Source organism: Eleutherodactylus coqui, chromosome 13 (genome assembly GCF_035609145.1).
Source record: "Eleutherodactylus coqui strain aEleCoq1 chromosome 13, aEleCoq1.hap1, whole genome shotgun sequence".
In the NCBI taxonomy this organism is placed as follows: domain Eukaryota; kingdom Metazoa; phylum Chordata; class Amphibia; order Anura; family Eleutherodactylidae; genus Eleutherodactylus; species Eleutherodactylus coqui.
In genome coordinates, this window is record NC_089849.1 from 24345348 (window position 1) to 24363220 (window position 17873).

The 17873-nt window shown below is 45.4% G+C and overlaps 1 protein-coding gene across 1 annotated transcript in view; it reads left to right on the top strand.

Annotated features, from left to right (window-relative positions):
* Positions 1–6174, top strand: part of MAP3K3 (mitogen-activated protein kinase kinase kinase 3) — a 33346-nt gene extending 27172 nt beyond the window's left edge. Inside the window, exons 14-16 of the mRNA XM_066587528.1 lie at positions 2000–2129; positions 2275–2452; positions 4282–6174. Coding sequence (XP_066443625.1) covers positions 2000–2129; positions 2275–2452; positions 4282–4510 — 537 coding nt within the window. The 3' untranslated portion in view covers positions 4511–6174. The remainder of the gene's footprint in view (positions 1–1999; positions 2130–2274; positions 2453–4281) is intronic.
* Positions 6175–17873: the final 11699 nt, after the last annotated feature.

The window sequence follows — 17873 nt, forward strand, 5'->3', positions numbered from 1 at the left end:
TCCCACTGATTTTAGTGAGCAGTGTAGACTCCTTTCCGCCTAACATACTATGTATATATGTAGTGTATGTAAATAAGGAAGATGGAACAATACCTCTGCAGCGCCACCTATTGGATGGCAGCATTCCTTCAAATCAATGTCAGAACCATATATTATCCAGAGGGAGCACGCATGGCCTTATAAGTCTCCTCACTCGCCTCCTAAGTGCTCTTAAGGAGAGACAATACCCCTCCCGACCCGAGTGAGCAGTGTGTAATGTTATATTTCTCCTGTGATGATGCTGCAGAAGTTCTCGCACAGATTACAGCCAATCTCTGGGAATCCTGTTGGATCATGTGATCAGTTTTATTGTTGGGGACTCCTTTTAATAAAAAGGAGTAGTTCAAAGTGTAGAACACCCTTAAATAGAGAATGCATGTATGTGTTATCCATTCTTAACTGTTCTCCTCAGACCCCTAACAGTTAGGGGGGGGGGGGGGGCTTTAATCTGTTAGTCCTATGCAGGTAAGTGTGATGGGAAAACCACCACGTCTGCTTCATGCATTCTCCTGGGTTATCACAGCGAAGCACAAAAAGTGTTTGAGATGATGAAGTCTAAAGAGGCGGCTTCCTTCCAGAATTAGCACCACTCTTGTCATGAGGTTGTATCTGGCATTGCAGCTCAGCCGCATCCATTTCAGTGCAATACTAGACAGAACCCATAGACGTCCGTGCCGCTGTTTCTGGAGGAAAGCAGACATAGTTTTCTAATCTATTACTATTCCTTTTATCCTGACTGTTTAACCTCTTCATGACCAAAGCTTTTGCTGCCTAAATGTCCACATCAACAAATGTTTTTTTTTCTTTCTTATGGTACCAGGGCCTTTTTTAATTCTATGTTTTATATACAGAAAAATGGGCAGAAATAGTATAATAAAATACAAATTTGTATGCCACCCATCCTCTGTACTGGCAGAGCGCTGTACAGTGAGATGTGCCACTAAAATGGAGGACGTGTATATACCTATACATCCTAGCTGCACGGTGCATCCATAGGACTTGTATATACAGATGGTGGATATGAAGGGGCTAATGGGATTGTCAGAGACACAACCACTTCCTAAAACTTATTACTGGCTTCACTGGTAAACAGCAAATTTTGCTAGGGGTGTCTTGGCTAGTCGGACATTTCACCTGCAGTGACAACTGAAGGGGAAATGTATTAGTACATGGCTTCCTTTCAGATAAATGACCGTCTTTATAATACAAGGATGACTTAAATCCTCCAGAAAAGGAGCCTCTTGTACAGAGAGGGATTCCAAGCGGGGACGCTCCTCTATGATGTTTATAGGCCCTAATTAGAGATGAGCGAGTCTACTCGGTAATGCAGTTACTCGAGCGAGCATCGCTCTTCTCGAGTAACTGCTTAGTGATCAGAGCAGCCTCAGGTGGGCTACGGAGGGGGGGGTTTAGCGGAGCAGGGGGAAGAGAGATCTCTCTCACTCTTCCTCCCGCTCCGCCCCCCGCAGCCCACCCAAGCCTGCTCGGATCACTAAGCAGTTTCTCGAGAAGAGCGATGCTCGCTCGAGTAACTGCCTTACCGAGTAGGCTCGCTGATCTCTAGCCCTAATAGAATATATTGGAGCAGATATGTAGACTGGACAGTCTTAAAATGCTCCAGATTTATCATAGTGCCACATGTTAAATCTGTCGAAACTTTACGCTGTCTAGTGTAACTTTATACCACCACTAGTTGGCATAGTTAACACTAAAAAGGTTGGCAAAAGTTGGTGCAGGTTGGCGCACAGTCTCCTTTACACAACGTCCCCTTTCACAAACCCGCACCCTTTTTTATTGGATTGTCATAAAAAAAATGTCTGAAAGCGTCTAAGGACACAGAAGAAATATGGTGCATAATCGTGTAATACAGCGCGATTTGCGCCAGAAAACTGTCATATTTCCAATAATGAATCTGCCGCAGTATTTCTGAATTTGTGACGTTCTGTGTTCCTTTCCTCAGGGATCGGTGAAGGATCAGCTGAAAGCTTACGGCGCGTTAACGGAAAACGTTACTCGTAGATATACCCGGCAGATCCTGGAGGGAGTTTCCTACCTGCACAGCAACATGATTGTGCACAGGGACATAAAGGGTAAAATCCTGGTGCTGCGATTAGTCTTAAATCTGTTTTCTGCACACTAACATCTCATGAACGAGCGGTGTACGCTGTCAGTCGGGTGTTAATGTTTGGAGTTCGTCTTGCTTACCTTTCTACTTCTGTTCTTCCTTTCTCGCAGGTGCCAACATCCTCCGGGACTCTGCTGGCAATGTTAAACTGGGAGACTTTGGGGCCAGTAAGCGGCTCCAGACGATCTGCATGTCAGGAACAGGTATCCGCTCTGTGACGGGGACGCCATACTGGATGAGCCCAGAGGTGATCAGCGGGGAGGGTTACGGGAGGAAAGCCGATGTTTGGTAAGTCACTCTACCCCACAAAAGGTTACACTTCACAATAGCAGTATAGAGGGAGGCTTCATTCAGACTGCTGTATTTTCCATCTGTGTGGGTGGTCCGTGTATTTCTGGACATCACATGGACCCATTATAGCGCTTTTTCACATGGACGGATGGTCTGTGTTAAAAATTGCTGTATCATGGGTACTAATAGGGCATGCAATGTCCACTGTCCCCACAGATCAGAGAGCACATGGATGGGTGTCCATAGTGCAACTCTCATACGGCCGTGTGAATTTGGCCGAATTACAGTCATTTGGAGCATGATGTCACACTAACTTTGCAAATTTGGCAAATATTTGCTAAAGTTCAGCTTGCACCCCAAGCTTGAGAGTGTCAGACACCAAGCAAAGAATGATGGCTAGATGCTTCATAGATACAGCCCTTCTGCCCATTTGGCTACAGATATGTACCTATATTCTAGCCACATGGACTGGTCATATGTACCCTAGCCCATTCTGCCAGTTATTCCAGACTACAAAAAGTTTTGTATATTTCATTCTTACGTTGTATTTGGCGTATGTGTCCTGAAAGCGCCCTGTACGCACAATGAAAGTATCCTTAGGCCCACATTCACCCAGCATATGCCCAAAGTATGTTCTTTTGCGTATGCTGGACCGTGTGTTGGCACCCCTTTTTTTTCTGCATGCCACTGTACGCCTATCCGGGGGCATACATTTGCAAATATTCCCTACATAGAACTCCTACAGAAGCAAAAGCTAAGATTTGAACAGAGCCTGACCCCCATTTCTTGGGTGTGTACAAGGAAACAGAACTGTATTTAAAGTAACCCTCCAGCCCTGGACAAACCAAGATGGCCACATCGCTTCTCTGCCTACCGGATGCAGACTGTGCGTTAGTACTGCCTTGCTAGTGTAAGATACTACACATTGCTCTGATTGGCCTGCCCTGCTCTCGTGATTAACGATGTCCAATCAGAGCAGCGGGCGATGTCTTAGACTACCACTGCTCTAGCAATGTACAGTGTCAGTCAGTCGGAGAAGCAGTGCTGCCATCTTGATTTATCCAGGACTGCAGGGTCGCTTTTAGGGTAAATTCACACAGGTAAGTGCAAGGTAGGTCGGTGTAAAGCTGACCCTTTTACCTGCGATTTTCATGCTTGTACATTCATTAAAAATGCACAATTTGCATCAGATTTTCATCAAATGTGAAAAAAGTTGCATGCGGTGACAATAGTAAAATGCTTTAAGAATGGACTGCACTTGCGTGGTATGCGAATGCGATACGTTTTTAGAACGCTCCCATAGAAAATAATGGGTGATTCTTGAGTGAGAATCGTCCAAAAATAGGAGATGCAACACATTTTTCAAACTTGAACTATCGGGCTGAGTGAAGCATCGGTTGTGTGAATGAATGGTTCAAATGAATGGCGTTTTTTTTTCCGTGCATCTCGGAATTGGACAGAACTCGCACGGTGACCTCGCCCATGTTGGATAGACCCTTAATTTGGTCCCTGCCTTATATTTTATTTCCTTGTAAGGGTATATCCATACAGGGCAAATTTTCCCTGTGGATGCTTTGCATGTAAAATCCGTAACGTTTACTGTAGCAGCAAAGTGAGATTTCAAAAATTGCGTTCTCACGCTGCAGAAATGGAAATGCGATACGGAATTTAAATCCGCAGCATCTTCCACCTCGTCAAGTGATAAATTCCACGCAAAGTGTCGAAAATCTACCCCAAACGGTGCGGATTTTGCGCTGCAGACATTCCGCAGCAAGTTCCACCCCATCTGGACATTCCATAACTCCTTCCTTTTGTCTTTACCCCAGGAGCTTGGGCTGTACCGTGGTGGAAATGCTAACAGAGAAGCCTCCCTGGGCAGAGTATGAAGCCATGGCTGCCATTTTTAAAATCGCCACCCAGCCGACCATTCCTCACCTTCCAGCAAACACATCAGAGCAATGCCGGGACTTTGTAAAGCGGATACTGGTGGAAGCGCGGCAGAGGCCGTCTGCTGAGGAGCTTCTTCGGCATCCCTTTGCTCAGCTCACCTATTGAGTCTGCGTCCAAGTGTCGTCCTTCCCTTGACCATGGATATTCTCCAGATAGATGAACTGTTGAGAGAAGAGTCTGGATCATGTAATGAGATGCGATGACAATCTTCCCTCCAACCTTCTCCCCACCCCAACCACCCGGCGCTGGCTGAGTCTAGAACAGGTTCTAGGTCCGGCACAGGGTTGGGTCTGTTTCAGTGTTATAGCAGCAGAACAATGGATTATTTTTTTACCTTGAAGTGACTTTGATTCCTGGGAAAGAGTTCTTCATACTCCAAGCCAGAGACATAGTATATAGGAATGGTGCGCCATCACTTCCAATAAAAAGCTGCACCTTCCTCATCCTCCCATCATGAAGGAGATCTTCCACGTCTTAGACAAGTGCCTTAATGCCTCTCCAGCCAGGGAGCATGGTCGCCGTGGCCAATGGCCTCTTCCCTTATCATGAAGGAAAGTCCCAGCATTTCATGATAGCAGTTTGTGCCAAGAGCGGACCCCGCATCACGGCTTACACGTCCCCCTTTGTATATCATTACGTTTTTACTTCCGAAATTGTGCGCTGATTCATTTTATAACGTACCTTTATATATAGAGCGGGTCAAAGCACTTAATCCCCAACATGCCTTTAATTAAAGGGCCACTCCGGTTAACTTTTTTTCCATCCATTATGCAGCTAGCCCCCAGTGTATATAAGTCGACTGGTATTCTATTCCTTCAGTTGGGTCATGTGATCAGATTGTGACCATCGGGGAATTACTTGGCTTTGTGTTCTCTCCCTCACCAGAACTTCCTGTATGATGAGATTGCATGGACTGTACCACACAGGCTCCTTATGGCGGTAAAGAAACTCCTGTCACGGTTACTGCTGGTGATTAGAGGCTCCAGTCACACTGTGATAATGAAGGGGATCACAGCTCGTCCTCCTGACTGTATACTTTAATAGAGGGTAATGATAAACAGCTTGTCCTCCCAACAGGCAGAAATGGTAAGGGCTCTAGTTGGTCATATGATGTAGTGCTGATGCATCATGAGATTGCTAGCACAACATAGAGAAAGAAAGGAGAAAACTAAAAATTAAGATGGTGCCTGATAAGTAGCAGAAAGGAGGCTGCATGCATTGCATGGAAGTGACTAGATGTCCAGAATGTGATAGACAATCAGGTGAGGGGTGTGGGGATGGAAAAATGTGTTTTTTGCTGGAGTGGCCCTTTAAATGATTAAATTCTGGCTGCCTGTAGCCACCACTAGGGGGAGCTTAGAAGCTAAGTGCATATTGTTGTATTGAGATGAATGGTAACTGTATGCAATGAGCTCCCTCTAGTGGTGGATACAGGAAGACAAAATTGTTTATAATTTTCTCTCTGTTTATGTGGGGGAATGGGGTATACAGAGCCTACTATAAATGTATATTAAGAAATTAGTCGGCACAGAATTTTGGACGTGTGGCATGCAAGGGGGGACATTAACTTCCTGACCAACCTGATATACTTCGAGTTCTTACTTGCAGCTCAGCGTGCCTTAGTGACAGGCGTGTGATATGTTTACAGTCCTCGTCTACATGCCGGTTTAACAAGGTATTTTCCGTGTGTAATATACGTATTACACCAAGTGATTAGCGTCTCTTTTGGACGTGAGGTTTTTGTTCATGTATTAAATATCCAACCAACACTTTACGTCCCCAGCAGTCGGATTGTGTTCGTCATACACTGCATTTGCTTAGAGGTTTCTCCATCTATTTTTCCCCCCTTTTTTTGGAAAGGCCAGGAACAAATCCCAATGAGAAAAGCTTTAAGTGGCCTCCATTCCTAGCGAGCTGCATAGTGGGGGGTGGTCTTCAAAGGGGATTATGGATTTATATAACTTCGCTTAAAGGGGATTCCAAAGATGGAGTTTTAGGCTGCCTGTCCACAGGCGAGTTTGCATTGCGTTCCCCGCGGCGATAATCCGGCCGCGGGGAACGCAGTAAAAGCTATGAAGAGCGCAGCCCCCCTGTCCACGAGCGGAGACTCATTGCGATTCTCCACTCGCAGCCGGCAAATCGCAGCATGCTGCGATTTTTCCGCGGTCAGCCTATCAGTCAGAAAGGCTGACTGGCGGAGATCAGTCTGTCGGCTCCTCGCTGGCGGGGGTTCCCGCGGCGGAGATTCGTGGCAGGATACCGCAATGCCCGTGGACAGGCAGTTTTGGCTGTCCATAGGTAAAAGTCTGATCAGTGGGGGTGTCAGAGTGGGACCCCCACCAATCTTGAGAGTAGTCATCCCATGCCCCCCTGTTGGCACACTTGCAGTGAGGAGGGGCTAGAACTTTCCATGGGACCATCAGCAGAGTACAACACACGCTTGGCTGCCACTCTATTCAACTCCCTGCGGGGGGAACACAGGAACCCCCAGTTTCAGGATCATAGTGGTCTCAGCAGTCAGACTCCCACTGATTAGACTTTTATCTCAAAGGTTGTGTAAAGCGGCCCTAGCGGGAGCAGATGCCTGGTGCGTTGTTCCAGGGATAATCGTTTCTGTACGTTCACACACTAGTGAATGGGGGCGCAGCAATCAGATCGTTCCGACCCGCCCAACTCCATTCATAGTAAACAGGCAGTCGTTCATAGATGATCTGCCTGTTTACACGGAATGATCGTTGTTCAGTTTTCTGCATGCAGACACTAAATGAGGAACGAGAAGCGAAGGAATTTTCGCTCGTTATTCAGTCGGGGTGTGCCTTTACACTGGGTGACAAGAATCTGAACAATTTATTGACCCGCATAAAAGGGCTCTAACTAGTATTCTGTGGGCAGGCGGTAAAAGTCGGTTTTTAAAAGGTTTTATTATTTTCCATCAGGCCACTCTCACGCAGGCGTTTTTTTTACAGCGTTTAAAGCGATTTATTTCATTGGGGCCTCTCAGACGAGCGCTTCAGCGTTTATCAAACATGCTGTCTGTATGATTTTTGTGTGTTTCAGTGATTTTTTTTTTTTTATGCGATGTGTCGGCCATTGAAATAAATGGGGGAGCGTCTTCACCGCGGTCTAGAATGCGGTGTACAGCGTTTGGGCCGTGCTCGCTTGTCCGTGTTTTTTACTGCACTGAAATCTCAGTAAACGCTGCATTAAAATATTACAAACGCCCGTGTGAGAGCGGCCGCCGGGAATGGTCACATGGCGGACTTCTGCACAGAATTGATGCCAGAATCCACTTCTTAATGGGAAATCCGCATCCGTCTCCACAATGCAGGCTTTTCTGCCACAGATTGGAAATCCACGTTGTGGGAAAAAAGTGTCGTGTCGCTTCTTTACGTGAAATCCTCATACAGGGAACAAGTGTTATAAAAATATATATAGTATAAAAAACGTTTGCATAGAAGTCCGTTATCTGCCGGGCAAGGGGACGAAAAATCACTTCAAGCGTTTCCGAGAAGTGTCGGTGTGATTGGCTTCCATCTCTACATTCATTGGTCACATATGGTGAGCGGAGATGGTTTAGCGCGGTCCGGGCATCCTGTGTGTGATGTGCTGGGACTTCCCGTCTTGCCAGTCATCCATGCCATATGATACCGAGAGAGCACCGATGATGTATAATATGATACACCGAATAGAGAACCCTTTACTACAGACATAGCAGAAACGAGGTTGTCGTTGGCAGCTGCTCTTCATCGTAAAGCAGTACAATACCTGTACGAAACCTACGGCGTCAGTTACGTTACATGCTGTGTCCCAAAGGGCAAATCTGAAAGATGGAAAAATACCTCTACAGCGCCATCTATTGGATCCAATAGATGGCGCTGTAGAGATATTTTTCCATCTTTCTGATTTGCATAAATTTCCCAGAGGAGCTAGCATGGCCTTATAAGTCTCCTTACTCGTCTTTTATGTGTCCCAACACCCGTTCTTGGTGCTCTCCTTGGGGAGAGACTATACCATCCCCTGATCCACTCACCCCCTAGGTGTCCCCACACACTTTTTGGGTGCTCTCCTTAAGGAGACACGGCACCGCTTCTGTCCTAAACGGCTAAACAACAAGTTCAGCTCTGCTACATCTTTTCTTCCAGTATGAATCGCTGGGCCCTACGGACAGGCCCTCAGGGTCTGTTCAGACGGCTTATTTGACGCATGAATCATGTCCTACAGTTGCCTTCAATGGGAATTTGCGCTGTTTTTGATTCGGCGCCAGTTGTTCTTTTGCACATGAATTTTAAAACAAATCACTCATCACTACGGATTTCTTTCATTGAGATGGACGAAATCCGTGCGCGATCTCCGGTAAGAACACTTAGGGTCTGTCTGCACGGCGCCATCAAGTAGCGGCTTATTACTGCCAATGCCGCAAAGTTGTTACAGTATTGTGGAAAGAAAACGTTGTGTAAAGAAGCACTTGTAGGGAAAAGTTATGACCCCCCCCCCCCCTCCCACCCACACAGCGCTGGAGTGTAAGGAAATTTTCTCATTAGGGCTCCTTCACACGGGCGTATTTTTATGTGCAAAATTTGCAAGCATAAACCGCAGTGAATAGAACCCACTGATATCACTGGGTCATTCAGTATTTTGCATCTATCTAATATGCAGACGCGTGCAAGAACAACTTGTTAACGGGGCAAATACGCTGCGTTGAAGCGTGCTCTATTACACATACACCCGTGTGAAGCCGCCTTTTAATCTGACATGGAACTAGTTGTGTCATATGCTGGATAAACCCCGGGTGCCAGATTAACCCCTTGTGGACACGTCCTTTTTTCTGGGTTTTTTTTTTCTCATTTTTCGGTTTCTCCTCCCCATTTTTAAAATATAATCTCCTATTTTTCCATCCACGTTGATGTCTGAGGGCTTTTTGCGAGACGGGTGTATTTTTCAGTGGTGCAATCTAATGTGCCGTATAATGTACCGAAACGCCTTAGAAACTTCTAACTGGTGAAACGGGGGGACGTAATTGTACCCACTGCAGCAACAATGCCACCTTTTATTCTGTTTTGTTTTGTCATGCTAATTTTAAAATATATCTATATTTTTAAATCTATAACTTCCTGTTCCAAATCTTTTATTTTCCGTCGCCGCTGTGGAAAATTTTTATTTTGGGCTACATGTGACTTTTTTATCGCATTTTCTTGTACTTTTTTTCTTGGAGCCGGGGGGACCAAATAAGTGCAATTCGGGTGTTGTGTATATTTTGGGGTTGTTTTTTTGGTTTTGTATAAACCATGCTCCCCTACTGTGTTACTTTAATAGATCAGACTTTTACAGATGCAGCAATGTGTAATATATGTGGGTTTATTTTTCTTTGTCATGCTAAAAATGATAAAAAAGGGGAGGGGGGGTTAAACTTTTAATATGTTTTGCAATTTAATAAAAAACTTGAATTAGCGATTGTCTGATCGCTTCTACAATATACTGCACACTTCACTGCGTACATACTTCAGTATTGCAGTGTATTGTGTTTTATTAAGCTCTGCCACAGGCATGGCTCAATAGGCAGAAATACACGGCAGCCCTGGGGGCCTTTAGAAAGCTCAGGGCTGGCATGATGTAGAAATGCCCACTTTCAATCTCATTGGGCTACAGAGGGAGCACCTCCCTCTGTCGGGACCTATGTGCGGGCCCAGACGCTGGCCTGCTCATACTAACTCCACTCAGCCAAATTTTACTGCATTGGGGAAAAGTGTTTTTTTTTTTGTTTTTTTTTTAATGCAGAGACTCTTCTCGTTGCTGATAAGTTTCAGTCGGCACTCGACTTCTGTCACCTCCCCGGTCACTTCCTGCAGACTTCTAAAGAGGTCTGAAGTAACAACTTCCTGTTGTGTCACGTGATGAGAGAGATTGTTTGCCGTGATCTGCAGTAAATGTTCTTTAATCTGGTATTGCAGTTTCTGGATTATCAAACATGGCGGATTATTGGTTAAAAGGAAAAAAAAATCTGCAATTTATTTATAAAAACTTCAACACGACTCAAAACATAATGTGAAATCTGCTGCTAGTACGTTGCGTCTCATCCCTAGATAAATGCCAGATTAAAGGAATTTACTGGAATACTAGATGGACTGGCCATGTGATGAGCCCGCGGCAACCATCAGGGTCCACAAGCTACATAAAGACTTGATCTATATAAAGATAAAACGTTGAGGCACTTTTAGAATTCTCTTGTACCGATTCTGAATGACGTCTTGTATTCTGTTCCAGAGCTGCATTCACTATTCTGTAAGCTTCAGAGCTGAAATCTCCTAATTTTGCTATTTTTTTTTTTTTAATCGGATGAACAGTCCAAGCGGGGGAAAAAATCACAGCATGTTCTATATTGTTGGGATTTTTGGACAAAAACTGCCCATTTAAGCTCAAGGGTGTGTTTAAAGTTTGATGCGTTTGCGATCCATTTTTTATAACGCGTAACCTTTAAAAAAAGAAAAATCTGCAGAATCTGGGGGTTTTTTTTAGTGTAAAAATTGGATACAAAACGTATCAACATTGCACAGAAAAATTGTACAAAAAATTGGTCAGATTTTTCAGGATTTAAAAAAAAAAAAAATCCCCCAATGCTGCATATTTTCGCTGCAGTTTTCACCCTTCTTCCCGCTGGCAAATCTGCTGCAAACGCCGCGATAAGTTAGCAAAACATGCAGATTTTTTTGTGGAACTGCAGCCAAAATTTCATTACAGAAAATCTGCATCTGTGGCATTAAATACCCGTCGGGGTGTTTGGTCTACATGATTGCCATGGCATATAAAAAATGGCCCATAGCGGAGCAGGAAAACAGAACCCCCAGTACAGATGTGGATGTAGGCTAAGGATCAGTAGAGGGCAGCACGAAAAGTGTCTATCCTGTAGGGCAGTGTTCCCCAACTCCATTCCTCAGGAACCCCCAACAGGTCAGGTTTTCAGGATTTCCTCAGTATGGCACAGGTGATGTAATTATTGTCAGTGCCTCAGACATTGCCACAGGTGTTCTTACTATGGGAGATCCTGAAAACATGACCTGTTGGGGGCGCTGAGGACTGGAGTTGGGGACCCCTGCTGTAGGGGGAGGATATTCTGTGTCGCTACAGAGTCCTAAGACCCCTCTTATAGGTAGAAGTAGGGTAAGTAATATTCAGAGAGGGTTTATGTGGACAATCGGATTCTTTAGGTAAGTGCCTTAATTTAAAGGGGTTCTCCAGTAGCTGCTTCCCTGGATGGTGAAACTATTGCTAGCCGCTCTGTTGAAGGGGTTATTAAAATGTTGCTCTGGGCCTGGAGAGACAAAGATGACCGCATCATTGCTCTGACTACCTGATGTACACTGTACATTAGTATACATTGGTAGTCTAAGACACTACATGCTGCTCTAATTGGCCAATGCTGTTCATGTGAGCAGTACTGACCAATCAAAGCAGCATGTAGTGTCTTAGACCAATGCATACTAATGCACAGTGTACATCAGGTAGTCAGAGAAGCAGTGCGGCCCACAGCATCATTTTAAGGATTGCATGGTCCACTTTGCAGCCACTCTCCGCTGTGGTAGTTGAGGGACTAAGTAGAAGGATGGTACTGTAGTGGATCATTTCCAAGCATAATGCATTATGTCTACAATCATGTCTGGTGCTCAAGGCTGAAAGCAACTGCATTACAGAGGTTGTCCCACTTCTAGCCCTTTTGCTGCAGGAAGCAGATAGCTCCATACATTGCACAGTGGCTCAAGATTGTACTGCCTTCTGAGTCCTATTAAAGTGAATGGGGCTCACCCTGCAGTACCGACCAAGGCCACTGTGCGATGTACGGAACTGTCTGCTTCCTGCAGCAAAACGACTAGGAGTGGGACAACCTCAGTGTAACTCCAACTTTGAACGCTGTCCTTTAGTTCTTAAGTCCAGCTTTCTGTGCCGATGATAAACTTCTTTATACCAGATAAACATTTTACATTTTATCTAATTTTGTTTTTAGTTTCTAATTGCAGATATCTTTATTTCTATTGTCTGTCCATGGCTATGGGGGCGGCCATCTTACCTTTACTGCAGAGTTATGCTTTTCAGCAGTCTCATGGGCCATTCATACAATGGACAGGAGTTGACCCATTATATGGGAGAGTTTTGTGGACATGCATGGAGGGGGAGGAGGTGAGCTGTGACATCACCTATTTTATGAATGGTGGATCCTGCAATATCTATATATAAGTGCCATCTATAATCCTGCCTACAATGAAACAATGAAAACATCCTGGCTGCCTTCAGCCACCACTAGAGGGAGCTGGTTTATGCAGCTCCTATTTTACTCTGTTTTCAGGGAGCTCCCCCTAGTGGTATCTGCAGGTGGCCACTATTTCATCATCTAACATGGGATTTGGAGCTTTGAATAGAACTTGCTCTTCCACTGATATCTTAAGGTCTCGTTCAGGTGGCCATAATGCAGCCATATATTCGGGATGTATATCATGGTCACATGTCCCAGCTTGGCCATGAGTCTAATGATCTAAATGAACCGCATCGTAGGGCTCTATGATTCTGTTTGGGTCATTAGACCCGCGGTTGGGCTAGGACTTGCAGGCATTTTGCAGTCTCGTGTGCCCTCTGTTCACTTTGTGCCTCTGTGTAGGGAATGTAATAGTCTGACAACCTTTCATAATTTGCACTCGTTGGGCTTGAGCAATTTTGGAACCCTGTAGCAAAAGAGGAAATTATCTCTATATCGTTACATTATGGATTTTTTTTCCCCCCTTGCAGTACCCTAATATGGCCTCTAGTAGCAGTATTGTCAATGACAAGTTTGTATAGGATTCTCTCTAATACTATAAAGCATAGCTGATGGATATTAGATGCACTTTTTCTAATCACTGCTCCGTGTGAAACAGGTTTGGTCAGGAAGTAAGGGGTAGAGCAGCGGTCTATGGCCAGGTCCCTACAGCTGCGGAAAGACTAGAACTCCCAGCATGGCTTGAGGGTCATAGATTCCCGGCAGCAGGAGGGACACTGGTTACTGACCACTAGAGAGCAGGATGATAGCCGTGATGAGTCCGGTGGATATTTTACTGCCAGCACATTGCTCCCTGGCAGGAGAACAGCTTACAAGGTTGGTGCATCTGTTAAGAGTATGTGTGTGTGATATTATATGTTGTTCCTTCGTGTGCGGGAACTTGTGCCAAAGGGAATATCCTATTTACTGTATAAATCTCTATAAATATATATATATACTGACTTGGGGCTTGCAGTGCAGAGCCCTCACATTGTATCCTGTTTTTATTTGTTTTTATTTACAATAAATGGTCATTTATATTAATATAATATGGGGTCATGTGACTTGTCTGTTCATCGATGCGGGAGAATCGTCCAGCGGGAGACTCCCGTATGAAGATGTTAGTTTTTTTTAATTGTCATTAAGAGTCTCTAATCTGTTGTAAAATACAGCTCCTTTCAGAGCATGATGGGAGTTGTAGTTTTGCAGCATTTGGAGATCACTGGAGTGTCTTAACAAGTTGCAGGTAGGTTGGGTAAAATAAGTTTCATTTTTGTTGTGGCAGCCAGCCCATCTGTGCTGAACCCTAAACTCCAGAGCTGCCATCCCTATTCTGCTAGAGGAGTCACTGTGTACATACATTACTTATCCTGTTCTGACCCTGAGTAACATCCTGTATTATACTCCAGAGCTGCACTCACTATTCTGCTGGTGGAGTTACTGTGTACATACATTACTTATCCTGTAATGATCCTGCGTTATATCCTGCATTATACTCCAGAGCTGCACTCACTATTCTGCTGGTGGAGTCACTGTGTACATACATTACTTATCCTGTACTGATCCTGCGTTATATCCTGCATTATACTCCAGAGCTGCCATCCCTATTCTGCTAGAGGAGTCACTATGTACATACATTACTTATCCTGTACTGATCCTGACTTACATGCTGTATTATACTCCAGAGCTGCACTCACTATGTACATACATTACTTATCTGTATTGGTCATGAGTAACATCCTGTATTATACTCCAGAGCTGCACTCACTATTCTGCTGGTGGAGTCACTGTGTACATACATTACTTATCCTGTACTGCTCCTGAGTTATATCCTGCATTATACTCCACAGCAGTATTCATTGCTAACTCTATGTCAACACAGAGCTTGCTCTGGTTATTTTCTTTCTGGAAAGTGTTATTTTCACTCTGGTTTAAAGGGGTTGTCCCGCGCCGAAACGGGGTTTTTTTTTTTCACCACCCCCCTTCCATCCTTACCGGAGCGCTTACCTGAATCCCCGCGCTCCGGTGACTTCTATACTTACCGGTGAAGATGGCCGCCGGGATCCTCTTCCTCCGTGGACCGCAGCTCTTCTGTGCGGTCCATTGCCGATTCCAGCCTCCTGATTGGCTGGAATCGGCACGTGACGGGGCGGAGCTACACGGAGCCGGCATTCTGCACGAGCGGCTCCATTGAAGAGAGCAGAAGACGCGGACTGCGCAAGCGCGGCTAATTTGGCCATCGGAGGGCGAAAATTAGTCGGCTCCATGGGAACGAGGACGCCAGCAACGGAGCAGGTAAGTATAAAACTTTTTATAACTTCTGTATGGCTCATAATTAATGCACAATGTACATTACAAAGTGCATTAATATGGCCATACAGAAGTGTATAGACCCACTTGCTGCCGCGGGACAACCCCTTTAATGTAAAGGCCCATTTAGACACAAAGATTCTCGCTCAAAAGACATCTTCTGGGTGATAATCGTTGTGTGCATTTATACGGCAAGGTGATGGCTCAAAATTTGCTCAAACAGCAGTTTTAGTGACGGTTTTGAGCGTTTACTTTGCATAAGTGTGTAAATGAAGGCCCATGCTGTCTGCAGAAGACAAGCAAGACCGCTATCTTCTGCATACAGCTGTTGTTTTCTCAGAGCGCTCAGGTGGTATACAGAAGACAAGCGGGGCTGCTTGTCTTCTGTATACAGCTGTTGTTTTCTCAGAGCGCTCAGGTGGTATACAGAAGACAAGCGGGGCTGCTTGTCTTCTGTATACAGCTGTTGTCTTCTCAGAGTGCTCCAAGCAGGGTATACAGAACACAGCTTTAGCGCTGTCGCCTTGGAGCGCTCGACTAGTATCCAGCTGAGCGGGATATACAAAACACAGCTGGACGCTTGTCTTCTTCATACTCCAGCTGTGTTCAGAGTGGGATACTAGCTGAAATAGTATCAGCTGTATCCTGCTGAGAACGCAGGGCGCGGCCCTGATAAAGCTCATCGTTCTTTCAGCTTGCTGAAAGACCACGATGAACGACTTGTTAACGAAAACTGTGCGATGGCCGGCTTTGAGCGAATCGTTGGGTCTAAATGAGCCTTTACATAGGAAAAAAATAACTCCACCCCCACTCAGAGTGCAGCTCTGGAGTATAATACATGATGTAACTCAGGATCAGTACAGGATAAGTAATGTATGTACACAGTGACTCCACCAGCAGAATAGTGAGTGTAGCTCTGGAGTATAAAACAGGATGTAACTCAGGATCAGTACAGGATAAGTAATGTATGTACACAGTGACTCCAGCAGCAGAATAGTGAGTGCAGCTCTGGAGTAGAATACAATACATTTGTAAAGTTACTTGACTATATAGAATATATTTGTTATAATATGGGGTTTAAAGATGGGAACCACCAAGTAAACAAGGAAAAAGACATTTCTGTATAATGACTGGTATACGAATCTTGTGTGCGAGTTTGGACCAGAACTACATCCATGAGCCCCGATGAACACACACCATCTCACCCGCCTTGTGCTGGTCAAACACTGGGGGGCCGGATAGCAGGACACACAGCGACCAATATCCAAGACAGAAACACACAACACCAAAGAAACTGGAGAAATATTTTATATGGTTACCCTGTAATACAGAACAATCACAGTGTGGCGCTCCCTTGAGGTTGGAAGTGATTGAACGCTCTGGGGTGCTCCATACACTTACAGGGGACACGGGCTATTGGATACAAGACATCTTCCCATTTGCATATATGTCCAAGTGGAGCATGCATGTCCTTATAAGCCTCCTCCCTCTCCCTGAGAAGACCGAGGCAGCTGCCAGACTATACCTAATGGAAGGAGAATACCAAACCCTGAGATTATGGAACCGGAGCAAACCAAGAAGCATAAGACCGGGGCTACATGGGGACGCTTTGTAGTGCGACTTTCCAGTTTTATCTATAGAGTGACCGTTGCGTGTCACGGGAGAGCACTTGGTTCATGTAGGTCAGAGTCTTCCTCTTGACTGCGTCTTTATAGTTAAAGGGGCTTTCCAGGGAAATGCTATTGATGACCTATTCTCAGAATAGGTTGATGGGCTGGCACCCAGCCTGTCAGCTTATCTGGTGCCCACTGTCTGGGCCACAACACACTGTGAACAGAGCAGAAGCAGATAGCCCAGACCCCTGTGTAGTGGAAGACGCTTCTAACTGCAGGTGCATCTCTCGTAATGGCAGCTACGCCTGCAGTTACAGAAACTGGCCGCTACACACGGGTTGGAGCTATCTGCTTCCCTTCTGTTCTCAGTGTGTTGTGGCCCAGACAGCGGTCACTCGATCAGCTTGGGTCCTGAGTGGCAAACGCGAACCGATAAACTAGTGATGATCTATCTTGAGGATGGGTCATCAGTAGGATTTCCCTGGAAAACCCCTTCAAAATTTAAAAGTCCCGCTACAAGAAGTTTCCATGTAACCCAGTCTAAGGTACAACACTGTTACTCAGGTGGACACTAATGGTGGAACTCTTTCGGACGGCAGAAGGCAGTCATATTGTTGTAAGGGTGGCTCAGAAACTATCGAAGCTTTAAAAGGTACTAGCTGAAAATTGACTTTTAGCGCCTATCCATAGGACAGGAGATGTCTGATCAGTGGGGTTCTTACCGCTGAGACCACCACCAATCCTGAGAACGGGGCTCCTGTTTCCAGCTCTCCTCTTCACTGCACCTCCCACAGTGAGGAGATTGAATTGGACGCCAGTCAAGCATGCTCGGTGCTGCTCCTTTCCGCTTGAATAGGACTGCCAGAGATAGCTGAGCGCTTGTACTTGGCTATTTCATCAATCCCATTGAAATGAGTGGAGCGCCACTGTGCATGCACGATCGCTGCTACATTCAATCTCCTCCTCACTGTGTGAGATGCATTGAGCCTGCAGAGAAGAGGAGACCCCAGTTTAAGGATCGGTGAGGGTCTTGGTGGCAAGACCCCCACCGATCAGACATGTATAAGTCTCTTTTTGATACAACCCCTTAGTGACGGTCCTTACAGTGCTATCTCCCTCTATACAGAGTGGACGTCAGCTGTTTATTACAGCTGACACCCGCGGGCAATAGCTGCAATCAGCCGTGCGGCCGATCCGCGGCTATTAACCCTTTAAATGCCACTGTCAATTCTGACAGCGGCATTTAAATCCCCTGAAAGATGTT